The sequence below is a fragment of the Tremella mesenterica genome, assembly GCF_000271645.1.
Source record: "Tremella mesenterica DSM 1558 unplaced genomic scaffold TREMEscaffold_5, whole genome shotgun sequence".
Classification (NCBI taxonomy): Eukaryota; Fungi; Basidiomycota; class Tremellomycetes; order Tremellales; family Tremellaceae; genus Tremella; species Tremella mesenterica.
The window spans coordinates 495355-523219 of record NW_006711229.1 but is presented as its reverse complement, the minus strand read 5'-3'; the positions used below and the strand labels follow the sequence as shown (position 1 = coordinate 523219).

The window sequence follows — 27865 nt, the reverse complement described above, 5'->3', positions numbered from 1 at the left end:
ATTATGCCAGTTAACTTTTGACATGTCACGTCAATCGGCGAGACGCGTCGCGTGTCCGGTCCTTCCGTCGGATTCTTCATCTCGACTGTGGAATTGGCGGCTGGTCGGACTAGAGAGGGTAAAAAGAGGCACATTTATTGCAATACGACACTACTCGTTAACACGAGACGCTCGAACACACGAGCCTTTCGAACGACCTCTGATCTCAAGCAGGACGAAATTCAAGGCACCAAAACCTACCGGGCGTCAGAGCAGAGGAGTGTTCGAACAGGTCGTGTGTTCGAACGACTCGTGACAACGAGTACCTAGCCAAGCGACGGAAAGGGGAGACAACTTACAGGAGGTTTGCAATATCATAAATAGCTTGATTGAGTGTATATGCGCGAGGCTGATTTGTGTTTGATGGGGTGGCCGAGTGGTTAAGGCGCTGTCGTCAGGTGATGTCTCACCTGGCAGTGGGAAACCGCGCGCGTTCGAATCGCGTCCTCATCATGGAGTGTTCCAGTTTTTAGGCGGAGGGGTGGAGGTGTGCGTCTTTAAGTCCTTGCACAGCACACAACGCTGCAACCGATGTACTATGTGGTTCGACACCAAGAACCAGCTACCGGACACCGTTAGCGAGGTGCCACTTTCATCAGGGGCAGTAATGACGAGTGGCATTTCCTCAGCGCACCGACTCTTCCTTTTGCGGTCATCTGATCCCGATCCAAGTCAACATCAAAGCTTAAAGTATCAATTTGCATATGCACAACAACAATCTACAAAGCTTTCATCTCTCACCCTAGTATTAATCGAGGCAAGAGAAGGTTCAAAAAGTATAAAACATCAAGACAATAATGATAAAGGTGGAATGTCAGAGAAACTAATCAACCAGGAAAAAGAACCACCCTCAACGCTTGAAACTTCACCCAACACGCCCCAAACGACTTTCACCCGACCTGTCATTCCGACCTTACACCTCAACACACGCTTTCGTTCGTTCAACAGCTTAACAAATTCTCATTCGTCTCACAACAACCATCATGTCTTCACTTCCTCCTTTCCACATTTGTCCAAACCATTCTAGTCGATCTCAATCGCCTATAAATCTTGTCCACTTCTTTTCTAGCGCCCAACGATATTCTTCTACATTATAATCGCTTTCCCCTTACCCTCTTGAAGATTTTACTGATATCGACTCTATATCTCTGAGATACTTCTAATTGGAGGCAAAAGACATTCTAGCATTCGTATCACTCTGAAACTGTCCCATAGGTTGATGTTGAAACAAAGGTCGTCCTTGTTGTTGTCCCTGTCCCTGTCCTTGTCCTTGATGTTGTTGATATCTCTGAGTATATTCTTGATCTATAGGATGATTCATGTGTAATTGGCTCATCTCCGTCATGGGGTGAACGAATCGAGGACTTTGAGGAACATCAGAATACGTATGTGCGACATATCGAGGTTGAGGAAGCATTAGGTTATCTAAGTTTGTACTTTGGACCGATTGCATAGGAGGAAGTGATTGAACCGGATGTGGTGGAAGAAGGGATTGAGTAGGTGGTGGGAGTGATTGAAGTGGAGGATATGAGAAAGAGAGGGAATGTTGAGGATGAAATTGAGATCCTTGAGGGGGAGAGTCTTGAGAAGGCATTTGCCAGAATTGTTCGGTAACAGGTGGATGAGCATATAAAGATCGAGGGTTCTGTTGGGATTGGGGAGTAGCGGGAGTTGGATATGGGTCATGTGGGTTGAAAGTGAACATGAGAGGTTCGTTATGGGACATTCTCTTTCCTCGAAGCTGACCTCCTTTCGCCGCGGACTAGTATTCAGCGATATTCATTTCACAATCGAAGAGGCTCTTGCCCATGAGACGATCCACGGAAGGAAGTGCATGAGTGCTAGGGAGAGAGATCACGAGAACATGGATGAAGAAGAGAGATCAGTGAAGCCAGCGAAGGTCGGGTTGAAGGATAAAGCAGTGGAAACGGAACTGAGCACTCACATATTTCTGAACGATTGATTCCAGTCCATAAGCCAATCTATCCCATTCGAAAACTTTCACATCTTTTTCGATATTCCTCGGTTTCGGATTAGGAAAAGCCATTATCAACTTGAAGAAATCGGCCGTCGCAGGGTTATTCTTCGTGATGGTGATAGGACCACATCTTTCCAAATTACGTCTGATCCTATTCTTCTCATCGACTTGAAAACGTTGACCGATCAAAGCTTCGAGGAGATAGATGGCGTCGACCGAAGTGATATAACATTTATCGTGAGGCTCGTAATAGATGCAAGATACCACGATTGAAGTTGCGGCTTGCGAGGCTTTTTCTGGTTCCAATATCGCATAAGCGGTATAGATGCAGACGCCAGATTGTCGACGCCAGAATTGAACCAATCGTCGTTTGTTGTGTTTCTCCGCTGTCGACCTGACATATGAGCGAACGTTAACGAAAAGTCGAGTTGACCGATAGGTTTGAAATGATAGATGACGGACAGAGAACGAACAACCTACCATTTACTTCGATCGGCCACGACGGAAATATCATTCTCAATGATGAGATTGGCCTTGTCACCCGAAATTGAATCTTTCGAACTACCTGCAGAACGGGCCAGAGGAGCAGGTGGTTCAGAATGTATTTCACCGTGTGAGGGTCTTGATGACGGAGGAATTGCTATGGATCAGACATGTTGCAATGCAAAAGGTGAGTCTGTGCGAATACTCACGCTCGTAAGAATTGATGACTCCCACATCCACCGGCGAATAGCTAGGTCTCTGATCTCTCGACTCTGGTTCCTCAGTTTTTCACCCCACAGATCGGAAGACTATTGCGACTCACGAAATTCTTCCCCTGCTCCCACTAGTATATAACCCACCGGCGTTCGCTCCAACAGTGATTGTTCATTTGGCTCACCACGATAACAGTAAGCCATGACGAGATGTGTTTGACCATATCCAATGGAAGTAGGGACTCGGGAGACCAATCTTTTATATCCCGAGCTTAAGGTTTCGACATTGGTGATACTGGGCTGACCCCCAAAAACAAGTTGGACATTGGCCAGAAAACTTTGTTCGTCAGAACCGTAGCGGATATAATCGGGCTTGAAGAGAACGTCGACCATGTAGATATCACCGGGAACGATCGAGGTCTCTTTAAAAGCTATAGGTCTGATACGGGGGCTGCCCTCTTCTCCATCGAGCGTTATCGACCACGATGGTGGAATTTCTGGTATTTGAGTCAAGGGGTACTCGTGACCTGCTGAAGGACGAGGCCAGGTTGTTGGGGAAGCCGTAGGAAGATGAGAGGAAGAGGATGAAGGAGATGCGTAAGTGATCGTAGCAATACTAGGTCGGTAATATGATGGACTCTCTGGAGAGTATCCAACTCTTTGACCCCCTCCACCTGTTGTTGAGCCTGGAGATGGCGATACAGAAGCATAATATAATCGAGGTTGTTGTCGAGGGGTGAAAGGTGCCGTAGTGAGATGTCCATTAGGATAAGGAGAAAGATGTGTTGTATCGAGAGGAGGAGCGAGATTTGGGTTGAGAGTGGAATTTGGTGAGTGATATTGATCGATGATAAGATCACGATTAGAAATAGGAGTTACGGGACGGATATATGACATGACTATCGCGATAAGCGCTGATCATACCAGATACACCTGGAAGTGTGGTGACTCACCAGTATTGATAATCGAGATCAACCGCAAGGGAACACGAAACACCCGAAGAGATCCGAGACACACCAACCGGAGGACCGATAGAATGAGGTACGAGACCGAGCGAGAAATGGTTGGAATGGAAAGTGTGAGGGTTTCGGAAGAGTGAAAAACCTCGGTCAGCGTTGTTCAGACGAGTGGATAGACAATTCGGCCAGTTCAAAAATGAGAAACAGATGAAAGACAAGGTGGATCCCAATGTGGAACAAGGAGTAGGACATCCTCCTACTCGCCCTAGTCGACAATGACGGGCCAACATGGGGTCACGGATGTCAAGCTTTGAAGCTTGCTCAAGGCACATGGTGTAGAGGCCGGATATGGTAGCTTTGTACACCCCGAAGAGGCGTGAAGGTTGTTTTCCGGGGGCCCATTGGTCAGAGGAGAGTGAGGAGGTAGAAGAAAAGAGGTTTTGGTAGGTTCGGAGAATTATTGGGTCGGAAAGTCCAAGCCACCGGCATCGTGTTCACCGGAAACGGAAGAGGCAGATTTTGGACGACCCTGCATTCCGACAACCTTAAAGTAAAGACGCATGAGAGGGCGGGCGAAGAGAGGGGCAGACTCACGACTAGACACAATGGACGGACAAGTTACTCGTGTGGCTTCGGCTGTTCCGTACGGTTCTTCGGGTGAGGGACCGTTGCCGGTTGCAGGGCTAGACGGACAAGTGCTCGGTGGTCCGGACAGGTACGTTCGAGCTGAGAGTTAATTGACTGACAATTGAAGACACAGACATTGATACTACCGGGAGACACAAGAGACACAAGACAGAGGCAGAAGAGACTATCACTGAAGCTTCTATTTCACTAATGGGTCCGTCCGTGACAAGAGATCAGACTGTGAATGTCACACTGTGCATCGCTTAACGATCCGAGTGAGGAAATGTGACTGTGGAGCTTGGCTGACATTGCAGATCGATAGAGCTGGAAGTGATAGATAGGTGACGGAGGTAGACAGAATGACGGTAAGAAAGTGACCGATCGGGAATCGGGGAAGGTGTCGTCATCAGTGGTGAGAAAGTCTCCGATATCTTCCTAGCCATCTCGGTCTCGCTCGAAAACCTGTTCCATATTTCTCCAACATCTCCTCTCCAATTTGGTCACGCTCATCGTGACGGGCAAGAAATATGAGGTATGATAACGACATGGAATGATAGTCAAGAAGGCACGAAGAAAGTATCCAACTCACATTCACCCGGGTGAGGCATGAGTAGCGTCTCGAATCCTTCCATTCCGGTCATCGAACGACGAGGTCGGTCCAAAGTAGAATAAGGTTGGAGTCTTCTTCCTTGTCTATTGGAATTGAGATCCTCGTTTGGACGCATCACAAATGAGAGGTTTCTTGGATCTACACATTAGTACGTTGTCTTCCCATGATATCGAATACCTATCTCATACCAACCTATCAAGTGTCCTTTGTACCCCTCTTGCTTCTTATTCGACGTGGTATAAGACTTGACTGTCACCCAAGACTAAAGTGATGTGGTAAGATGTAGAAGATAGATGGAGCGTTGAGATAAAGATGAGAAGAGATTGAACGAGACATGGTACGTGATAGATATGAGTTGGGGACCCCTGACGAAGAGACGATCTGATCCACTCACCTTGGACTGACACAATTAAAAGTCTACCACAGGTTAGGAGACAGGAACGTTTTTTTTTGAGTTGAATAAAGATGGGCGTTACCACTATATCGGATAGGTATGTGTCTCTCCTTTTGAAATGGTGTAAAAAAGGAATGAATGTTGATGGAGAAAAAGAAATCAACATGGGGTTTATCATGAGATCTTTATGTCACCAACCCCCCGCTTCCCCCGACCTGACCCACTCAAAAAACTAATGTTCAGGACCCCAGTTGCTCTCCTCCCCTCCCTCCCTCCGGTCCCCCACTCGATACAACTCTTCATATCCGACTCACGGTCCTTCCTCTTCCTTCCCCCCCCTCCCTCCCCCTCCCCCTTCCCTCGGTATCTGCCCTGTGGCCTGCTGCCCTGTCAACAGGCTCTGATCCCGTTTACGCCTCGGTAGCGTCGCCGATCGCCGATGGGAGAAAGTATGAAGTTAGATGATGGTAATTGACGATTGAAATCAATCATAGGGTGGAGGAAGAGAATCCGCATCAAATCGGTCCCCGTGCTACATGTTCCAGATGTCCCCAAAAACTTTTCCCGTGTTCCATAAAAACCTCTTTTACATCTTTTGTTTGATCGCTCAAGTTTCTCATTGTCGTTCGTTCCGTTGTCATCATCCTACGCCCTTACTAGAAGCATGAGAGAAGAAATGATGATACTCGTGGATCCGAATCAGTTTGAAATCTTCATCTTCGTTTTCCTCCCCCCCCACTACCCTGTGGTTGGCATGCCTTGAGAGCAAGTTGAGACGGCGATCATTCATGTTACAGTACACGGAGATGTAAAATTGATCCTCTGATCCTTAGACTTACGCCCCTCGGTACGTGTCATATGAAATAGTGAGAGAAAAAAAGAAGACCCTTGGCTTAATTGTTTCGACCACGTACTTCTCCTTTGATCCCTTGATCCTTGTTACGGTTGATGTGTCTAAAAAGAAACTAAAGGAAAGGGTATACGACCCAAGTTTTGATCAAGAAACCTCGGCATTCGGTTCTCGGGAACCGGGAAACTGAGAAAACACGGAATCGGGATCTTGTATCAAAGCACCGCTCACACTAATTGAGAACACTCAAAGGAATATTAATTCTGGGGTTTTGTTTCCTTACCAACGTGCTACGTACCAGTACCGGGTATGAGGTACGGTTGATAGGGAAGGAAAGAGGGGGGGGGGAAGGGCAAAGATACGAAAGGAAGACCGGAGATCGGGATGGCTTGATGAGGGCGCACGTCCTCCCGGTTCAATCATTCATCATACAATCAACCATCAAATCTCGTGGACAAGGATCGGTGCCGAGTAAGACAGACGGTCAGATGGGCTAAGACGGCCGTTAGATGGACCGGGAGATGGGAGGCCGGCAGCGGACGGCAGACGGCCCACGGTCAAGAAAAAAGGGAACAAATCAGGAATTCCCTCGGTGTCTGACCAGGCCTAAGGTAACGGGTACGGGTGACGGCTAAAGGGTAATGGATCCAAATGGTTAGGGCGTTAGTAGTACGTAAAGAAAAAGGTAGTCCTTTCTACTACACAACAATTTATTTAGTGGTTTTCAGAGAAAGAAGTCGCTATCAATTGCGTCATGTCATGTCACATGCTTCAAGGTTCTTCAAACTAAACAAATGTTTCGGAAGATCTTTCCATCTCAAATTATACTCTCGGCTTTTCATTTCATGGCGACGACTCGTCTACGTTACAGTATGGTAAAGGTGGGAAGATACACGTCATGTCAAACCTTTTACTGATCAACTGATCCGTCTTCCCTGACGAGAAAAACAAAATATTTTCGACTGCGAAGGAGAAAGCATGTGGTGACATTCAGGTATACTCATCATCCGGCGTGAATAACATAGGGTTCGGTAAAGGGTGAATGAGGTACATAGACTCACGATTGCATAGGTGAATGGTTGAGGATAGAAAGAGGTTCAAACGCCGATATCGGTAGCATTCTTCCCAATCGACCATCGATCCCATCGAGCAAGAGGAAAAAGAGGGCGGGAGGAGGTGTAAAGGGTGGGGGAACCGAAGTTGCGGGACGAGAGCAATATATGTGTCAGTTTTTTGTCGATCTGTTTTTCATAATAAAGATTGTCGGATTAGCGGGATTGGCGGGATTGGCAGATTAGCCATAGTATCAGATTTTCATCGTTTTTTTGATTCTGTTCGATGCGATCGATGGAATGTGTTACATGTGAAATGACGTGTCAATCCTCGGTTGTTATTGTTTTGAAAATGTCAGAAAGTGATTGATGCCAAGTGGTCATTTATCATTTAGTACCACAATTTCACTTTTAGGTTTTACGTTCTCCGTCTTACCATCACCGGCCCCGGAAGCATCACCAAAACGCCAAACGGATCAAAACAAAAATTGTGATGATTCCTCAATCTCTATGGTCAGAGGGTCGTAAAATATTCAACTTACCGAACCACGGAAAGATGAGACGAATTACGATCACTATGATATTAAGCGACTCTCAACTCACCTCGTGACATTTTTGAAACTTTTTCTCAGGGCAAGGGTGGACTGTGAGAATCATGAGAATCCGAGAAAGACGGATGGGAGAACGTGTGTTTATTGAAGCTATGAATATACGCTTCCCACTACTTGTATGTAACGAAAGTGATGCATACTCCGACCAACGCCGGTGGATGTGGCACGACTGCCGTAGGTGAGGTTTTGGTGCGCCTCGACCTGTGCCACATCGTCGGTGTTGAACGGAGTATGCAACACTTATGGTACATACAAGTATAGACCGACAAGATCGGGAGGATAGGAGTGGGCAAGTGGGTAGGTGGGTAAGGTGGGGAATAGGGTGATAGGGGATGAAAGATGAACGTAAGGAAAGAGGGAAAAAGTGGGGTTGAGTGGGGGAGGCGAAATTTCTATAATGTTAATCGTACTTGATCTGCATGAATAGATACGAATTTGGGCTTTACCAGTATACATACATACGGGGGGAACACATGAATACACGAGGTTTATCGGGTACTTTGGGGGATCGAAGGATTGGAACCGCATGGTAAGTTTGGGAAGGGATCGAGAGTGGGATGACAATCGAGTTTGGGATCTGGTGGGGTGGTCATGAGCAGAACATGATGTTGTGTAGGTTGATGACATGAGTTGAGATTATGGACAATGATATTCGTAGTGAGAGGACATTCTTCATTCCAGTTTTGCGAGAACAGCGGTTTGTCACCACTTTACGCACATTGGTCTTTTCATGGACAGAATCGTATTGTCCAATTCAGCTCGAAAGATAGACCAGCTTCATCGAGGACTGTCGCTGTCAGTCACTCATTCGTTCACTCATCCACTTTCACGCTTAGAATCCCATCCCATGAGAGCAATCTACAGATTCAACATTCAGTAAAAGACACTCACCTTTTCCATCCACACGCTTCACATTTCGCTCTCCCTTTCCTCTGCTTGAACTCTACCCTCTCCATCACCCCTTTCTTATCAACCTTACACAATTGCATTCCCCTCTCTTCCTCTAACTTCGGGAACGTAATCACCCATCTTGTCTTCCCAGCCCATTCTGCCTCACCTACATCTCTTTCGCACCTTGCAACGCTCTCACATAACGTTTCCCTCTCGTTCTCATCACATTCACCTCCCTTACATACACTCACATCATATCTCTTCAAATCCAGTCTGGCTCGTCGTAGTTTCTCCTCTTCCCGAGCTATCTCAAGCCGACGCGCTCCGTCCACACTGCCCCTCATCCATTCCACCCAATCGTGCATTTTATTAGTCTTCTCGACATATCGATAGGGATACATTTCTCTTTTCATCAAGAAGTCTTCGTTGAATTCGTCTTCCTCCGCATAATACGATTTTGTGGTGACATACTCTGATTCACCTACAAATGGCCAAGCGTCAGACGTCCAGTGAGCTTGATGAAGAACACCAGGGAGAAAGAAAGGTAAATCCGAAGAGACTTGATGGAAGTTTATACTTTCCAATCGGGACCAACGCTGGCGCAAAGTGATAACAGCCTTTCGAACCCGATGTTCGGACGACGGATACCATCCAACATTTAGACAAATTTGAACAGGGTTCGCTAGGAGGGAGAAATCTTCCATGAGTTCCACGCTGTCGTCACTCGCCAAAAGAAGATATAGGTCGGCCATGGCTTTGGTAGAGAAGTGAATGGTATTGACGCGGGGGAAAAGGCGGGGAGTGGTAGAAGAGGACGTGGGAGGAGAAATGGAAGATTGGTCGGTGATGACAGATGCACGGAGACGACAAAGCGTTGACGGAGTAGGAACAGTGTCGAGGATGAGGATCTCCGCCTGTTGGGAGAGATTGTGAAGTTGACTGGAAGGCTGGAATAGAACCGTCCAAAAGCTGCTGGAACGTCGCTCGGGCATCTGCGGACGTGTCAGACCATCTAGGAAGTTGTTCAATCGCTCATCAGAATCGAGAACGATGGTTTGGGGGTCGAAGCATGTGTCAGTCGACTTTTCAGTCAACTCCATCGGAGGAACTGTTGGACCTTCAAGTATCAGCTCTTCCTGACGTATGGACAATGCGGACTCACAAGAGGGATTCGATGAAGGGGTTCCGCGCTGCTCGTCTTCCTTGACCCCTTGGCAGTCGCCTTTCGGGTCTCCTGGCAGTGGTGTGTGTGTGGAGATGACAGTTGTCTTGGGAGAAAAGTCAGAAGGGAACTCCCTGCAGGCAGTCCGGTCAGAAGAAGAAAACGAAGGAGGATGGGGAAATTTTGATATATCGGCGTGGCCATCTGACTTCTTCGTCGACATCGCCGAGGACAATCGCTGCGGTAACATCATTGTTCGACCAGCCTGTAGTGAAGAAGGTGATGTTAACTTCTGGACGGGTTGCGCCTGATGGTTCAATTCGGTGGGAATGTTCAAACGGCCGTCCTTTGTGGTCGCTTGAGATGTGAGCCTCTTCTCGGGCTTCTTGGATTGAAGATATTGGTCTTGCACATGATGGTTGTTCGGGTTAGTGCAAGGCTGGCTGAGAAGCGTCATATTTTCAGTATTGTGAGAAGTAAATGGGATGTTCGTTTCAGTAACATTTTCAAATATGACAGGAAGATCGGATCCCTTCCCCTGCTTCGAACCACCCATGGTATCGCCGTTCACCGGTAATGCTGATCCCTTTGACCGAAGCTGATAAGGATTTATCCTGGGACTCGATTTCTTCCAAAATCCTGTGATCGCAGGATGTGGTGATGTCGAGCCTGAGAAACGACTTATAGCACTCCAGTCTGGAGTTCTGAGAATATAATCTAATTCTTTCTTCTCTTTGTCATGATTGCTCACCGGAAGATCTCCCAATACATGATGAGGAGAAGATGGTGGTGACGGTCGAACAGAGGAACGAATGGCAGAAATCGGTATTCTCTGCTTAGGCAGAAGCCGAGGACTGGAGGGATGAGCTGATAGTACGAATCCGTGAGATGTCAGAGTTGATTGGTTATGCATTTGATGCGGCCGTCGACTTGAGACGGAAGAGACACTGGGCGAGTTTTGCTTCGGATAGGATGATCGATACGAAACTTGATTCTGGCATAGTCAACTTTGACCTCTCAATACCTGGGGAAGACACACTCTGGAATCAGAATCGGATTGACCATACTTATTGTTTTGAGGCCTGGCTGGTCGTCCTTTGTTGGGCATCGCGAGGAGAGAAGGATGTTCGTATTCGTATGTTTCTTTTGGGTCAGCAGGAAAGCTAGAACGGAAATCATGGGGATATCGGGATGAGTCACGGATCAGAGGTGCCTGAAGAGCTTTATCAGTATTTCTAGAAGTAGAGGTCGACTTGCTTGATAAGCTACCGAACATGGAGAATACTAGGTACTTAAGAGCAGACAGGGGCATACAAAGTTAGAGTAGGATGCAAAAGAAGCGAAGGAGGCAACTGTTTGGTGGAAGGGTATGTTTACGTAATACATACATAGTGTTAAGAACTTTTGAGCTGTCAACTTGTTTCATCTTTCTACAAAACATGTTCAAGAAACGTACGAGGCCAACTTCAGTGAGGGAGAAACCTGCGGAAAGAGAAGAAGAGGCCATAGCAGGGCCTTCGGATACGAATCAAGTGAGAGATGGGGTAGAAGAGGATGATGATACCACGTCAGTGATCTTTCTTCCTTTCCTTTCCTTTCCCTTCCCTTCCCTTTCCGTGAATATCTTTCACTCCAAGGTGATCGCGCCGCGTTACTTCATGATGACCTGCTCATGGTATACAGACTCTGTCAACAAACAAAGAGATTCTGCTGTTGCATAGAAAGAGGAGAGTGAGAATGACGCTTACCTCGACCCTAGACAGAACATTGAAGAACTCATCTTGATCCGTAAACTTCGCCGACCTAAACCTGGTATAGATCTTGAGAAACTCAATAGGGGTGATGACAGAAAGGGCAAGAGACCTGAAGGTGATGCTGCGGAGAGATATGGGTTGCAAAGTCAACGGAAGAAGATGATGGAAGAGTAGGTATTGTTCACATTTCGTTCTCCCCTCCCAACCGCACAGAGCCTCCGTACTGTATTTGTTGTCCACTTCTTCATTCTTCTCTACAAGATCAGAGTGATAAGTTTATCTTTGATTTCATCCGTAGCTGACACAACAGAGGTTTTGATGACGAAACAGAGAGAACCAAAAGACTCATCAGGACGAATAACTTTACTCAACAGACCAACGCTTTGGACGTGGATAAGCACATGTGAGTGATCGTTCTTTTACATGACCTTGACTCCTTCCCGTCTTTTCTCTTCTCCACATCCTTTCTGGAATTGTTTGATGGGAAACGACAACTCTCTTCGCAATCAGTCCGGACACCGTGAGAGAGCAATAAACTCGGAGTCAGAAGACATGACGTCAAGCTGATACAAGGCTTGCATTTATAGAAAAAGAATTAAACAAACGTCGTGGAGCCGAAGCGGCATCGAAAACTTCTAATACCCAAAACGAATCATTCGATCCTCAATCAGAACTACTCGAGGTGACTAAAAAGTATAAGATAGAAAAGAATATGAAGTTGGAAGAAGAAGGGAGTTTGACAAATTCCATGGGAATGTTAACTACTATACCGGAAGTGGATCTGGGCATGGAGTGAGTTTTGATTTTGTTTCCTTCTATCTTCTGATCAACAATCCTCTCACCAACGAACCACTCGTCAGTTGTGTATCAACTACACGTTGCTATAGGGAAATGTCATTAAGTGGCAATATGCTTGGGACAAGTCACGGGAACGTCATTTGATTTCTAGTCATGTACTTGTGGTCGGCTCCGCTTATGAGTAGAAACCGTTTACGGAATATCGAAGCTACTGAAAAAGCCAAAAGAGAGATGTTGGAAAGTCGAAAAGCTGAAAGTGCACCTTTTAAGAAGAAAGCAGAAGATGAGGATTTTTCTTCGGCTCGATGTGAGATCATATACCTTCTTCTATACCTTTCATTCTCTGAACTATTCATCGTCAACAGTCGTATCTCTATCGTCTCATCACCTAATCAGCTCGGTCAGAAGACGTATCTTGACAGTCTACACTTACCCTCCTTGAAAAGCATCCTATCTCGTATCTCGTCTCAGTGTCTGCACTCTCACTCCACCCGGTAACGAGGACTTCCCCTTAAGAGGCATCACGCGCCGACCAAGTCAGATGTTTAGAGTTTCAACTGACATCAGATTATCGTCCCCAATATCGACTCCCTCCCGACGGATTCGGGCTGCACGATGCTAAACGCCAAGCCGCTGGACTCTTACCTGCAGAATTACCTCCGGTTCGGGAGAAACCCGATCGGCCCCGGCATGAGCAAGCGACGGATGATCAAGTGTATGAGAGGTTTAAGAAACGGTCAGTCTTTTTACCCCTTTTCTCCCTCTCTTTCTCTTTTGTTCGTCCATCCACTGTATTGCAACAAGCAGGCGAAATGTGCTGATCTCAAGAACGAGGAGATGACTCTGTATTATATGCATGTATGACATACGTCCCTTTTTACTCATCATTGGAACCCAACAAACCGTACATCATTTCAACGTACTCGTATCTCACATATTCCAAAAAATCTCAGCATATCTTGTTCATTAAACGGTCAAAACAATGGTCAAACCCATGAAGATTATACCTGACGTGATCCAAAGCTCCCTGCTGTTTGGAATCGTACTCCTCGCGCTATTGTTGCTGGACTGATTGTCATCTCAACATGATATTTCATATCCATTGACTGAGTTTGACTCACAGAAACGGTAGCAGAAGGGTTCACCGGTGTTTTACCTGTCTTTAAACTGGTGGTAGTGGTCGGTGGAGGAGGAGGATTTGTGATTTGGTCGACATAAGAAGAAAGACCTGTCCATATTTCCAAAGGCGCTTGAGCTGTGGTAGTGAATGGACCTCTGAGGATCAACATTTTTCAAAAACATGATCAGACTAAACCACTTGAGTCGTCGATAGAGAAGTATGAACGAGTTATCTTCAAAACTGAATGGTGTATCCAGAGAAGAGAAGAGAGAGAAGAGAGAAATGGAATATCAGTAGTTAGAGAAAGAAACTCACGTGGTGGTGACTACAGCACTGATTGTACTGAGAGGTACGAAACCTGTAACATTTGCTTGTTTACAAATTTGGTTGACTTGTTCTAATTCTGCTAAAGCTTCTTCTGTTGATAAATCTTGTTCTCCATTGGATATACGACAATTAAGACATTGTATTAAACCTGTATAATTCCCACCTGTACAAACGGGTGTACAATTTATAGAGTTTGTAGTTAGGTAACATGATCTATGAGGGGTTAACTTTTATTCTTTCTCTCATTTTTGCTCCCACTCTTCTCTCTCTTCTCTCTCTTCCCTCTCTTCCCTCTCTTCCCTCTCTTCCCTCTCTTCCCTCTCTTCCCTCTCTTCCCTCTCTTCCCTCTCTCCCCTCTCTTCTCTCTCATCCTCTGTGCGTCTGCCTCTCTTTCATATCTCCTCCAGTCACTCACATCCATTATGCTCTTTCTCTCAATATCTCCATTGTAGAGATAACTCTCCCCCATTCTTCTCCCGGTTTAACTCACACGATCGAAATGGTATTTTAATTCTACTCCAATTCCCTCTTGAGTGAACCAAGTCATACACACAACATATCCAGTTCCAATACAAGAAAGGGAGGTATCATCAGGTCAAGAATACAGATAGATATATTATGCCCCGTGACGGGAAAAAGAAGAGCAAAGAAAAGGGTAATTTGACTCACGTATAATAACCAACGTAAATCAAACAACCTTCATAACAAACGACCGGGATGGTACTTGAGAAAGTCCCATTGGTAGAATTCTGACCAGAGATATGTAATCCGTGATTCCCATGAGCAGGATCATCGTTAGATGATGGTGGTGGAAGGTTTTGAGCTGAAGTATAGAGGATTAAAATTGAGATTAAGAAAAAGAATGATATGATCATAGTTTTGGTACGAGGATCTTTCTGATGTTTTTGTTTGGTATGTTGTTCACTCTTCTCCTCTTGATTTCTTTCGATCTTCCTCTTACGGAAAATGTACTATCGTTTTGTCCGACTGTCTTCTTCGTCCAGAGTGAACGGGGTACTTTATGTATTTTCTTTTCGATTTTGATGTTGATATGTATCAATTGATGTTTCCTTTTTCTTTTCTTCTGGTAGATGATTCTTCCTCGGCTTGACTTTTATCTTTCTCAATACTTGACTTTTATCTTTCTCAATACTCGACTCGTATTTTCACCAAAACCCAACTGAAAGTGTAATGTTACTCTACTTCTTAGGAAGAATGAAGTGTCAAATCCTGATTGATCCAAAAACCTTTCAAAGTTTATCCCTAATGACCCACTTAGAAAGTTCAAATCAAACACTAGTAGAGTGCTTAGGGGTTGAGTGATAATTACGACCTGATAATTCGGGTGTTGTCGTTGTCTGAGAATATAGAATGAGTCTCACTCGTTAGACGTGTACGAGTACTGTGACAAAGATGAATCAGTGATCAGTGAGTTGTCTTGGTCCTGGGGAGATTGGAAAAACGAGAAAGATGTGATGACGTAGGACAAAGGACCCCCCCTAAATTGGAAGGCTTCTCGAGGACTCGAGTCACTTAGGACATGTTGTTTCAACGAGGCATGATATCATGTATCATGTATCAACTGTGTTTTAAGAGATACAGTCAATGTCAAAAGGAGTGATTCCGCAATGGAATTGATCTCATGAAAAGATCAGAAAGGTACTTTTTGAATATGACGACGAATACAACCCTCCCGCTTCTTCTTCCCTCCACGATGAGTACCTTAGAAGTTAAGCTTATGGGATAAAAGAGATAGAGAGGAGAGTAGAATGATAGACCGTAAGTATAAGACTAATGACACAACATGCATGAATTTGTTCAAACTTGAAACACTTTTTATCTAAGCGATACAAAATTGAACCAATAAACCACCAACCGCAAGTACACTTTCTTATCATCCTAAACTCGAGTACTCACTTCCACACCCAACTTTCTGTTCTATAAGTATGATCACCTCGTGACTCGCTTGACCCAATCATGAATCCACCTTCACAACTCTCTACTTCCCATCTATCTCTACCTCTTCTCACATATACTCACCCCTAGAAAAAGCTGAACCACATCGACCTTCTCACCGTCATAAGCCCGCCCTTGGGACTTCGAGCTGACCAGCTGACCACTTCGAAGTCAACATTTGTCGGCCGATAAATCTTCACACGAGACAGGATGATAATCGGAGGAATGGAATCGGGACCATAATCGGAAGATATCCATTGAGGGACCATGTCGAATGCCTAAACGAAGCGAAGTCGTCAACGGACCGAGAACAATGCTTTTGATTGAATAGAAGGTGGTACCGAAAGGAAGTGTAAGAAGTAATCATGACGAAAAGATTCTCTCAAACACCCATCAAACCCATAAGACCCGTACATCCAGCCCATAAAACGTCCACCAATTCTCTTCCCTTTTCACTCAAACCACTTCCTCTCCATTCTTCATAACCAGTAGGTCCCCAGGCACTTTCACCATTACAAAACCCCAATCTATCCAAACCTTCCAAAACGAATTCGACTCCTTGAGATCTAGAATGACAAACAGCTATGACAGTTGGGAAACTTCTTCCTGCTGTTATTGCATTTATCCTTTCATCTCCATCAGATCCAATATTCATTCCTCCTTCATATGTTTCTTTCACAAGATCCTTTTCCGGGCTCCTTGATGACTTTAGTTGATGAATATCGTTTGATTCAATGAAAAGATCTGTTGATTCAGATTTGATAGGTTCAGAATTTAAATCTACCAAATCGACAACTCTCGCTACTATCCTGAATGATCTGAATGGAAGAGGTTGGAGTTGTTTTATTGATGATTCAGAATCTGATCGAGGTAGATATCTATCTTTTTCCATATTTTGTTTCGGTTTAGAAGGTGTGGAAGTGAAAATGTTGGAAGGAGTCGGGGCTGAAGAATGTCGGAATTGATCTTTACTAGTTCGCCTTCTTAACAGTTTTTGGAATTTAGGTAAAGAGGAAAGTTGAGTCGGTTCTGTCATTCGGGGTGTAGAAGGAAGACTGGGAGAAGATTGAGGAATAGGGTGTGATGGAGGAGGTACATCGTCGGTAGAGTTGAAGGGGACATACCATACCAATAAAGCTTGTTTGGTATGTTTTTCAGTCTTGAGAGGTAAAGGTATCTTGGGAGTAGAGTTGAAGGTACTGGGAGGAAGAGGTATGTCAGGACCATTGTCAAGGAGTATATTGTTCGAGATTGTCGAAGTCATGGAGGAAAGAGCAGGTCTATCATCTTCATGAAGAGGATTGACAGAAATTCCAAAGGCCGAAGTTGTCGTATCTGTGACCAATCCTTCGGAAGTGGGAGAAACAGTAGGAGTCTCCTCGATAGGAATAATCATCGCCACAGCATCTTCAGGTACACCTTTCCATCCTTTCCCTTCTCTATATCCAGATTCGTTATCAGAAGTATGTAAAGTACTTTGTCTTTCTTCTTCCACTGTCGTACCAAGACTTCCGGGATGGCGATCTTCTGTATTGCTGGAGCTGAACGTACTGGCTGAAATGGCGGATGAACTGAAAGCTCTTTCTGGACCTTTTGAAGCTGAAACTCCAAGTTGTTGTGTTTGTGCTCCTGATCCAAGATGTCCTATTAGTCCAACTTGACCCACTTGTGCAACGCCGACAATAGTCGACACTACGTTGGATGTAGTTTGCCCTCCAACCCGTAATGGTGGTCTACTCCTAGCTCTGATCAAACGCCGACCATCCACCTGATCCTGTGTCATTTTTGATTGTCTAGAATCAGTGGAATTAGGAAGATTCGAAAGTGTCGTTTTTGGTGATTGCCGGATACCAGTCGATTTGGGAAGACTAGGAGCGAACGGATGATTCGGGTCGAGTTCCATACCCATTTTCGGAATATTGGTAGGTTGTCTAGAAAGATCAACTTGGTTTTGTTTACTTGACCAATTTGACGTAGGAGTATGATGAACAGTATAACCTCCCCAAGATTGAGATTGCATCTTTTCTTTCTCCCTTTCCCTTTCTTTCTCTTCTTTTTGAATTTTACGCTCTTCGAAAGAAGTTACGAAAGAAGATGATTTTATACTTGCCATTATTCCTTTTCTAAAGAAACCGATTTTTTCCTTCTTGTTTTTGTCATCCTCCACTTTCTCCCCATCTCTGAATTTGGAATCTTGTTCTACTCTTTCTCCATCTTTCAATTTAGCATTACGATCTTGTTTATCTCGATCTTTCGATTTAGACCTCATGTTATTACCTGACGTAGAGGCTTTCCTAGGTCTATCTTCCGTCGCATCTTCTCTACCTCTTCTTTGCCCTTCCCCTAGTACATCTTTCGAAGGTCGTCTCTTTTTCTTAGGCATGAGCATGGCCATCGTTCCTGTCAAAGGTACGCTAGATGATAACATCCTACCACCTGTCGAAGTACCCAAAGTGTAATCTGTCGACCCGATTCTGTTTGTTCGTCCAGAAGGAGAAGCTTCCGATATACTCACTCTCAACCGTCCTGGTGATCCGGTATTGGGGTGAGAACGGATATTGTTGAAAGGATACTCCATTGAATCTCTGGTGAAAGTTCGAGATTTAGCTCCTCCATATTCTTTATGTGTCGCTTTTCCTGTCAGAACGTACCCGTCGTTCGAGACGATAATCGTCGGTCTGATGGCCGTCAGAATGGAGGTATTTTGAACAGGAACGACACCACGTTGAATTTGTTCCAGTTCGTATTCCCTACTTTGAGTCCTTCGCACACGCCAAATGGATCCAGTCTGGATAGAACGGACTTCTCCATTAGAGAAAAGTTGATATTTCCCAGCACTGGGAGCTTCCCATTCTGATCTGATAGTTTTGGTTTGGGGATCGGCAGGATCGAGAGATGTGAAATGAAAGGAATCAGGAGGAGAAGAACATATTCTGAATGTCCATTCTCCTCTTCGATCTCCATATTCATCGTCGAATTTACCTACAAATCGGGCGAAACTATCTTCTTCGTCGGCTCCTAGTTTCAAGGTCGGAGTAGGCATTTCGGCCAAAGGTTCGCGAGGATGCAGGATGTCGACTGGTTGATTCATTTGCGTTTCGTCACCTAGTTGTGACAGAGATCCAGCCAGGATGAAATCGATGTCGAATTCCGTCAGATCGACAGGAGCGGGAGGATGAAGTGATGGTGGGAGAGGATGTGGCAGAGGAACAGATTGAAGATTTCGTGAATGTAAAAGGTGGGTTGCTCTGTGAAGCGCTAACGTGGATGGAAGATGACGAGGACCAGGGTCGGAAAGGGGAAGTAAAGGAGGTAATGGTCGTGTCAGATTATTCGACGAGTCATTCTGTTTGATCAGCATTATTCTCCATGGATATGATGTTCAAAACGTACCTCATCCCTTAACATTTCTTCCGAATCTGGCGTCTCTTCGTCTTCCGCATCACTCTCCCCAGGTGATGTTCGTGAGATGTCCATCTCCTGTGCTCTTGCTGAACGTCTGGAATTATTCCTTCCGATATTCCCACCCATGATCGGTATGGCGATTGGTAAACTGCCTCGTCTTGGTATCATTTCCTCCGGCGGCGGATCGGGAGGAGCTATGAGGTTGATAGCCGGTGCGGAAACCGATCCTTCCTCAGTTCCTTTGAGGGAAACCATACCGAGTCGTTCCCATAACATCAAACTTGGTCTCCGTGGACTACCCGGACTTCCCCCTGATGAAGTGTGATGTGATCCACCCAGGCTCAACCTAGCCCTCGCTCTTCTTCCATCATCTCCGAACGTGGCCGCGATAAAAGCTTTACGTTGTCTCTCTGCTTCTGCTTCCTCTGTCTGTTGAAAGACGTCTTGAGCTCTTGGTCCTCTTGATTTGGTAGGTGCGATAGCTCTGAGAGCAGCGGTAGCGGCAGAAGGTTCATGAGGAATACTCCCGAATTTATAATCTTCGTTTGGTAAAGCTCCTTCATCACCGAAGCTTCCGCGTTGAGGTGCGAGCGAGGGATTCCAGATTCTCTGAGGGGGTCCGCTCCACGTGCCATGATGTAAATGCAATTGTGGTAAACTACCACGACGACCAAACTCGTCTTCCAATTTCTCGCCAGTAAGAGGGTTTAAGGCTTTCGAGTTCCTTGCTTGTCCTACACGACCCTCGTTGCCGTCACTACTGGTCGGTCGTAAGTTGACGCGTCCTTTGGCATGTGCGGGGGTTTGCGATGGTGGGACAAGCTTGGGAATTGAAGGAGTAAGGGATGCGCGACGAGGTTGAGCATCAAATCCGAGAGGATAAGGAGTATAACTGGAAGGACTTGGTGCTGTTGGGAAAAGAGAAGATCTTCTTCTCTCTCTGTTACATGGAGGAGAGAAGGGTTGTGGTGTAGAAATGAAAGGTCGTGTTTGAGTGAGAGTAGAATTTGAACTTGTGGTGGATTCTCTTCTCCCAGGTGACGGACTCATTTCCATCGGAAGACCTGGTGGACTGAAAACTACATTTCTTATCGGTGAAATGGAAGTGAAGACTGGACCATAAGGAGTGGCGACTGCTGGTGGAACGGGTGAGATGACATGTAATCCTATCGGAGTGAGAGAACCACGTCGAGGATGATGTGTGTGAATATAAGGTGGTGGATGTGTCATCGACATGACTGAAGGTGTAGGAGGTGCAGAAGATGAAGAACTAAGGAGATGGTCAGTATTGAATATTATAAGGAAGAGAAAAGATGAAGTTTTTAATATCGACTGGCCACCGGTTGATTATATCCCGATAAAGTCTAGGTATGACCAGAAGAGTGGAATGTCCACAATCCCAATTTGGTAACGTGACAAATGACCATGTTGGGGAATAAAAGTCTGAAAGGGGAAGTATAGGTGAGGTAAGGTAGGGGTACCGCGGTACAACTAATTACCACTATTGTTGAGAAACACAAAGAAATGAAGATGATGACGAGATCAAGATGTCACCGAAAGATGAAACGAAGGGTAAATGAAAAACTCACATATCTCTTTCAGGACTTGTACTGATCCTCCTACGTCTATTTACCTGTCCCTCGGAGCTGGGTCCAGCTACGGCATTCGGAAGTCCAAAACCAAATCCATTGCCTTCCGTTGACCTCCCGCTCCGTACCGAGGTAGACGTTGGAATCGGTATCGAACCCGAGTGAGACATACGGGATGTTGGTGGTGATGAAATGTCACAGTTTATTCTCTTTCACGTTGTATCTCTTCCGATGGTAGGGAAGATGTCACAATTACAACTAAGGTAAAAGATCCGTTGACGATGATCTTGTTTCAATGGTCTTGTCTATTGGTTGGGTGGTCGAGTGGCTGCCTTTGGGGATCAATGCGAATGAGGAGAGGATAAAGGAGGAAGGGAGAGTGACAGGATGAGAGAAGGGGGGGGTGGTTAAAGGTATATGAAAAGAGCAAGGGATGGATAGGAATGGATTGAAAGGCGGAGATGATCGACCTTTGGACAAGAGTAGAGTTGATACAGTAGTCGAGGTGCCACGATATCACGAGGTTATAATGGTAACTTGTAGTCACTCAATCGTACAACGATCAACGACACTTTGTCCACACCTACACTACCACGATCGCTATCTCAAGGACATGACACGGATACAAGGAGGGGGGAGGGGGAGGGAGGGAACACCATGTACATGTGTCCGTTAGGGGAGGAGCAAGGAGAAGGAGAAGGAGGACGAGTAAGAGAACGAGATCGGGATGCGGCAGCCGCAGAGAGACACAGACGCTAACCCACCCACACTCAGGGTTTCATACCCAAACCTAGACTAGCGCCAAATTCAGGTACGACTGGTGCACGCGGGGTAACTGAAATAAACTCCGTCAAGTCGGGCTCTCATGCCTGGTTATGCTTGCGCTGGGATAAAGTGCCTAGTGCTCACCCTGTTGATGGACAGGCACTAGGAACGAGGCTAGAAGGGCAGGCAGCTCCACACACTCGCATCTTTGTCTCTTGCCTCAAGGTCTATGCTACACTTTGTACCAGTATCGTTCATCCTCACCGGCTCCAATCAACCAATCCCAACAGGCACCCACGGGCCATAGCTCACAGTCCACAACGATACCATAAAGTCAGAGCCCAGGTATAGAAGCTTGGGAGAGGAAATGATGGAAGGGAAGCTCGAGGAGAAGCAAGCAAGACCAACTCATCCACTTCTCATCTCCTTCATCTCCCTCCCATCCCATCGATATATCCCACCAGATCCCACATTATACGTATTATAATTCACCGTGGCATACGGTACCACACCTTTCCTAAACGTTATGTTGATCCTCCCTTCCGCTTTCGCCCTTTTCGGGATAGCATGTTGCCACATCTCTTGAGTTTTACCACGCATCACTACCATATCACCATCATGCAACACCATCTTCTCCACTCCGATTCCCAATTCTTTGTATTTGACATGACGCAGATGGAAATCTCTCGGAGCGCCTAAAGACAGACTGGCGATTGTAGGTTCTGGACCGAGGAAAGATTCAGAATCAGAATGATAAGATATAGAATCGGTTCCGGATGAGTAGTAATTGACGAGAGCGAAGTTGAATGTCGAGTTTGTGACGTGTTCCACTGAATGTCAAACCCATGCCCTGACATCCCCATGAATCCCCACCTCCGTCTCGATCTGTGTATCTTCCCGCTCGTGGCAATGTCAGAATACGTCATGACACTCATATATGATCCGAAGGGGAAGATGGAGATGAAGTCGGAGTGGGTGAGGAAGGAAAGGAAGACGCTGAACGGTCAAGCGATAAAACAAACTCACCCTCACGCATCAACAAAAGCAGGATTTCCGGTATAGCCCTAGGTTTTACCTTGTACCCATTCCAAGGTTTATCCGTACTATCTTTCCCAAACACCGTGGTATATCTAGGTGTATTGATATTCACACCTCTCACCGTGTATTTGACCCTATACCATGGTAATTCCTCCAATAAATACCTCGTCAACTCTCTCGTGACACATGGATCGATGAATCTCTTAAAGTAAAGTAAATCCAACTGAGGTGGGCTATTGATCACTATCGGGAGAGTATTGAACTTTAAACTATCTTTGAGTGAAAGAGGAACGGGGGAAATGGGAAAAGGATGATTGTATGTTGAAGAAGGTGGGAGATGGTAAGACGGATGATCGGGTGGAGGATAAGGACTTGAGAGACGGGGTCTCTTTTGTGGTCTTTCATCTGCTTCTTCTGCTTCTTCTTCTTCTTCTTCTTTTTCTTTAAGATCTTTCAATGTCCTTGAATGGCTAGATTGTTCATCGGAGGACATGGGAGAGTTGATGTCGCGCTTGAGAGTTGATGGGCTTGGTTTAGAGGGAGTTTGCTTGAGGAATTGTACAAGGGAAGATTGTCGAGTAGATGAAGTGGTCCTGATTGGACTGATAGACATTTTGTAACTTTTACCACCTTCACTTGAACACTTGGATTATCAATACCCGTAATGAATCAAGTTGCAAGTTGCGTCTATGATGTTAAGTTTGAGTGAGTATGAAGGGTTTCTGATCGTTTTTGTCGATCTTGATCCTCGCGCTTGAAATCGCCACATTTTAACATTTTCGAATTTCGCCACTTTCGATCGAAAACACAACTTTTTTCAATAATTTTGACTTTTGACTGACGGCAATGCACTTTTGAATCCGAGAACTTTAGATCTTATATTTTATCCTCCAGGTAACAGCATTAGGATATAGGAGCTTCAGAGACCAGAAGGACAGATCATCAAAATAAAAAAGAATGACGAGCAAACCTCAACTAGAAGCTGTTTCAGCTGAAGATGCCGCTATGATCAATGAGAAACCTTCGAAACGTCCTTCCGGGAAGAGGGACATGGATGAAGATGATGATGATGACGACGACGAGTCTGATAGTGATGTGGTAAGTATTTAATCTCATGCCCAGACTCACACCATCCCTCTCCCCTGCTATGTACTCACGTGTGGTTATCTTCAGGATCATCACATTTTGGTCCGGTCTGTTATATGGGGATGGTTTCGGTTTCACAGTGGTATGGTGGAAATGTGGAACAGAGGATGGGGAGATTTGATTGTAAGGAGTGTAGTAGAGGACTATGGACCGATAAACTGACAGGAAAGAGTATGGTCAATGTCGATTTTGATTTTTACAATTTAAATCCTGATGTAGATCAGTGAGTCGTCCTTAATACCCCTTTCCCGCTGTATCCCCTAACTTATATCGCTTCGGTTGATAAATTCATCCTGTCGCCTTCGCTTCCCTGTCATATGAGGCTTCACGACTCTAGTCGGTATTTGCCGTTATGACTTGGTATGAGCGAGAATGGAAGTAAGGATGGAACTCTCTTTTACTTTCCTTCGGGACTGAGTCATGGGAGGAATTCTGCAATAGGTAAACTAGCAGAAGAATTGGATCCTTGCACCGAAGAGCGTTAAGGCGGTCAAGCCATAGGTCCATAATACACTGCTCTATAGATCAAGTCTTACCATTCCCTTTCAGGTAAAAAGAACTGAAGGGGGAGAGTGTGATGGGAATTGCAGAATTGACTGTGCTTCAGGTTCAATAAAGATTGAGAAACGACAAATATTGATAAAACCAGAATAACGGTCAAACGATTTTTACGTCAAACCCTTTCTACCGATGAAGAAATGATAGACGTACATCCCTTAGCCACCTTGATTCTGGAGGAAGCTAGTAGGATGAGAGTTGGGAGTAGTATAAAGACTGATGGAGAGGAAAGTGATCCTTGGGGATTATTAGCTGCTGTGGATATTAACAGAAATCGGGTGAGTTATGATTTTATCACTTTCTCGAAACCTTTATCTTCCCCTGCATTTCCTGAACTCGGTTCCTCTCGTTAATACCTTCTACCTCACAACAACCCTCTCGGACCACCTTTTTACCTATCACCGACTTATATTCTCTGCTAGGCAAGTTTCCAACCTCGGGTCATTGATAATCTTGACTCATTTCGAGAGGTCCACTTCCATCTGTATCCAAGGAAAGACAGCGAACCAAGCAGGGATAATACAGATAAAATTATCCCGTAGCCAGGAGCGTTTGATCTACAGTAGGGGAAATTTGTTCCAAAGTAAAGAATAATCGGGGTGAAAGATGGAAAGACTTTAGCAAAATAAACATAAAAAGTACTAATTCCCAGACAAACCCATCACTCTCCTCTCTCCTAACTTACTTCACCTCAACTCTCAGTCCTCGTTCACCTCTTCGGATCTTCTTTGACGTTTCTTCCTCTCCTGCAATTTCTAATTCCCCCTTCTTGCTCTTCTCTCTTCGGATGCTCAATCTCCCACTTCCACTCATACCCCCATTATACACCATGCTCCTTTCCGAACTTACCGAAGCGGAGGAATCAGGTAGAATACCGAAGATCACACATTTTCTCCTTTGGGGTAGAGGGTACAGGTTGGAAGGTAATGAAGAGAGTAATGGTTTAGATATGGTCGATGGAGATGTGAAAGGAAAGGGAAATGGGAAAGGTGGACAAAAGAGAAAAAGACAACAAAGTGGGATGATAGGTTTAGGAAGTGGGAGTTTCCCTTATCATCCAGAAGAAGAATTCATAGATAAGGTATGTTTTCCTTCCTTTTTTGCTCTTTTCCATTTCAACTTTTTCACTTAACCCCAAAAATGAATCACATGACATTACTTGTGACGTCTTTTCGGTGTAGATGTTGAGCCGTTCAGCTGCTTAAAAGAGGTTTTCATATTTTCGTCCCTACAACGTTGAAGGTTTACGTAGAGTGGAGTGAGCTCGAGGTGAAGGATAAATGATGTGGTTTTTAATGAGGGTAAAAGGAAAGTGAGAAAAAAACAATTAATCTTCAGGTCGCTTCTCATGTCCACACATACCCATTCAAGAATTCTCAAAAGAGAGATGATGATTCATTGGGTGTGGAACAATACGGTAGATTGATATTGGTAGAAAGGGACAACTTGGCAAGGGCAGTGAAAGCCATGACGGATGTTAAATGATCATTCAATTCACATTTTTTTCTCTTTATACATCATTTCGTCGAAGAAATGTATACATATTTGTTCACATCTTTCTATCTACTTTGTTCAACAAACCTATACAACCACTCTCTCAGATCGACTCTAGCGAATATATGTAATCCATTTTTCACATCTAAACACTCTTCTCTTCTAACCTTGTAAAAAGATCCCAGATCTGTGAGATTCGGCAAGTCCAAAGAAGATCAAGAGATAAAGCCACAGAAGAACATTTGAGATAAATGTAGAAAGATGAGAAGATTAAGCAATTTGACCTTTACCAAACTTTTCTTTCATATCGAAATAATTAACGTGTAATCCACATTCGGTTTTTGATTTTCCTTTCCATCTACCTGATCTTTCCGCTTCGTCTGATGCTAAAGAAGGATCAGGTAAAGCTGTGGAATGGATATCACCAATGGAACGATAACCTTTATCTAGGAGAGGGTTGTAAGGGACGTTTCTTCTTCATCAGTTTTTATCTTTTATACTTTCATCCGCGTGAATAGAAAGTTTGAAGGTATATGACCAATAAGTAGGGCAACTGAGGGATTGAGGGTTAGACAAAGATGCAGGAGTTTGGTGGAGATTTGTGAGATCTATCACTTCGAAGCGAACATCCGAGAACCAGTCAAATTGGTTATTTAGCTACACAGCAAGAGGGTTGAAAGTGTCTTCTGACCATTCAAATGATAGAGCGAATAATTTGCCTTGCTTATGGGATGAAAAAGGGCGAAGAATTTACTGAAGGAACGAGGAAGAAAGGTCAAAAAAAAAACACTTCACTCACTCTTTATCCACATACTCTTTCACCTCTTTGAAATTCCACCCGCCTAACGGATTAACCTTTATCAAACCTCTCTCATCAACCTCTATAGCTTTCATTAAACTTCTCTCTCCACCTTGACTTCTCCTTCGACCAGTTATCACAGCTCTCACACCGATTTCTTTATACGCCCTGGAGGCAGGTTCAACCTTTACGAGATAATCGTACGCCGCTTCATCGGTTTCCCATAAATTTGAACCGTATTTCGTTGCGAACTCCTCGGGCGTATCGACGGAGAAGGGTTTGTAGATGTGTAAAGGTGCCAAGTATGTTTCGGAAGCGATTTCGGCTAAGGAGATTGTTTCTGGGAAATGATGAAGGGTATCGAGAAAGATCTGAAGTAAGTGTAAGTTGATCTTCTATGCTGGCTTTTGGGATGTGGATGTTACGTCTCTACTACACACTTGGGGGCCCCTTCTTGCCGGAGTTGAAGATGGTTGAACTGGATATGTATGCTCAAGACTCTGAGATTTGGGACTTCATACACATGACTGACTTCATTACACAAGACTTGGCGAGGGGTGGCAACAGATGAATCATCGCGTGTGGAAAGGCAGAGAAGAAGGATGAGGAATGGGAGTTGAAGGTAAAAGGTGGTATTGGGGAAGAAGATGATAGTGACGACATATAGCTGGAAACGAAACAATTACTAACAAGAGGTACCAAATGCGTGACTCCTCTCTCTTGAGAAATCTTCGAAATCATATCCAAAGCTGCTAATCCAGTCCTATCCATATCAGCTATCATTGATTCTTTTAAGGAGACTCGAGCTCACAAACCAAATGCCGTGGTCTGATATAATCCATCTAGATTATCAACAGCCCAAGTGAGTATCTCCTGCGGTGATTTCCCTTCTAATTGAACGTTGATAGCTTCTATTTCCTGTGGAGTGTATGGAGGGATGAGGATATCGGAATCTTGAGAAGGCTCTTCGATTGTCATATTGATCTGTTCTACTGACTTGATGAATGGGGTCCTCGTCTTTATCAGTCAATGATAGTTGTGATACTGTCGGAAGATGACAGTTGCAGAGAGAAGATGAGAGAGAGACTTGCTTATATACACAGGTTGAGAAGAGTGAGATGGGTGACATTCCCAACATTTCAAATCACGTCACTTGTTCGCTTCGAATCCTATTTGGGAATATTAATTCCTAACAATCCATTACTAGTGAAATACTGATCCCTTTTCTAATTGGGAATACTAATACCA

General features: G+C 44.9%; 8 protein-coding genes across 8 annotated transcripts; 2 read left to right on the top strand and 6 right to left on the bottom strand.

Moving 5' to 3' along the window:
* Positions 1-1311: 1311 nt before the first annotated feature.
* TREMEDRAFT_43940 (uncharacterized protein) lies at positions 1312-2500 on the bottom strand (the record flags this gene model as incomplete). Its single annotated transcript, XM_007004457.1, has 2 exons — positions 1312-1801; positions 1985-2500. Coding segments are annotated over 2 exons (1005 nt in total), but the record flags the coding sequence as incomplete, so codon positions are not given.
* A 6127-nt stretch (positions 2501-8627) lies between these two features.
* On the bottom strand, positions 8628-10639 carry TREMEDRAFT_62228 (uncharacterized protein; the record flags this gene model as incomplete). Its single annotated transcript, XM_007004567.1, has 5 exons — positions 8628-8673; positions 8707-8918; positions 8958-9823; positions 9869-10572; positions 10620-10639. 5 exons carry the CDS (start codon positions 10637-10639, stop codon positions 8628-8630), a joined length of 1848 nt encoding a protein of 615 aa, XP_007004629.1.
* A 668-nt stretch (positions 10640-11307) lies between these two features.
* Positions 11308-13178, top strand: TREMEDRAFT_17281 (uncharacterized protein; the record flags this gene model as incomplete). Its single annotated transcript, XM_007004340.1, has 6 exons — positions 11308-11435; positions 11628-11792; positions 11933-12025; positions 12196-12414; positions 12606-12777; positions 13092-13178. Coding segments are annotated over 6 exons (864 nt in total), but the record flags the coding sequence as incomplete, so codon positions are not given.
* A 208-nt stretch (positions 13179-13386) lies between these two features.
* On the bottom strand, positions 13387-14742 carry TREMEDRAFT_62226 (uncharacterized protein; the record flags this gene model as incomplete). The annotated part of the gene is made up of 7 exons (XM_007004566.1): positions 13387-13488; positions 13542-13695; positions 13856-14080; positions 14126-14256; positions 14283-14308; positions 14358-14380; positions 14537-14742. 7 exons carry the CDS (start codon positions 14740-14742, stop codon positions 13387-13389), a joined length of 867 nt encoding a protein of 288 aa, XP_007004628.1.
* A 1463-nt stretch (positions 14743-16205) lies between these two features.
* TREMEDRAFT_62225 (uncharacterized protein) lies at positions 16206-20464 on the bottom strand (the record flags this gene model as incomplete). The annotated part of the gene is made up of 2 exons (XM_007004565.1): positions 16206-19169; positions 19217-20464. The coding sequence occupies 2 exons, from the start codon at positions 20462-20464 to the stop codon at positions 16206-16208; spliced, it is 4212 nt and encodes a 1403-aa protein (XP_007004627.1).
* Positions 20465-21990: 1526 nt separating this feature from the next.
* TREMEDRAFT_62224 (uncharacterized protein) lies at positions 21991-23233 on the bottom strand (the record flags this gene model as incomplete). Its single annotated transcript, XM_007004564.1, has 2 exons — positions 21991-22412; positions 22609-23233. The coding sequence occupies 2 exons, from the start codon at positions 23231-23233 to the stop codon at positions 21991-21993; spliced, it is 1047 nt and encodes a 348-aa protein (XP_007004626.1).
* A 285-nt stretch (positions 23234-23518) lies between these two features.
* Positions 23519-25809, top strand: TREMEDRAFT_73826 (uncharacterized protein; the record flags this gene model as incomplete). Its single annotated transcript, XM_007004755.1, has 5 exons — positions 23519-23718; positions 23937-23989; positions 24416-24602; positions 24977-25405; positions 25663-25809. Exons 1-5 carry the CDS (start codon positions 23578-23580, stop codon positions 25807-25809), a joined length of 957 nt encoding a protein of 318 aa, XP_007004817.1. The 5' UTR covers positions 23519-23577.
* Positions 25810-26088: 279 nt separating this feature from the next.
* Positions 26089-27595, bottom strand: TREMEDRAFT_68652 (uncharacterized protein; the record flags this gene model as incomplete). The annotated part of the gene is made up of 4 exons (XM_007004720.1): positions 26089-26290; positions 26618-26988; positions 27308-27380; positions 27429-27595. 4 exons carry the CDS (start codon positions 27593-27595, stop codon positions 26089-26091), a joined length of 813 nt encoding a protein of 270 aa, XP_007004782.1.
* Positions 27596-27865: the final 270 nt, after the last annotated feature.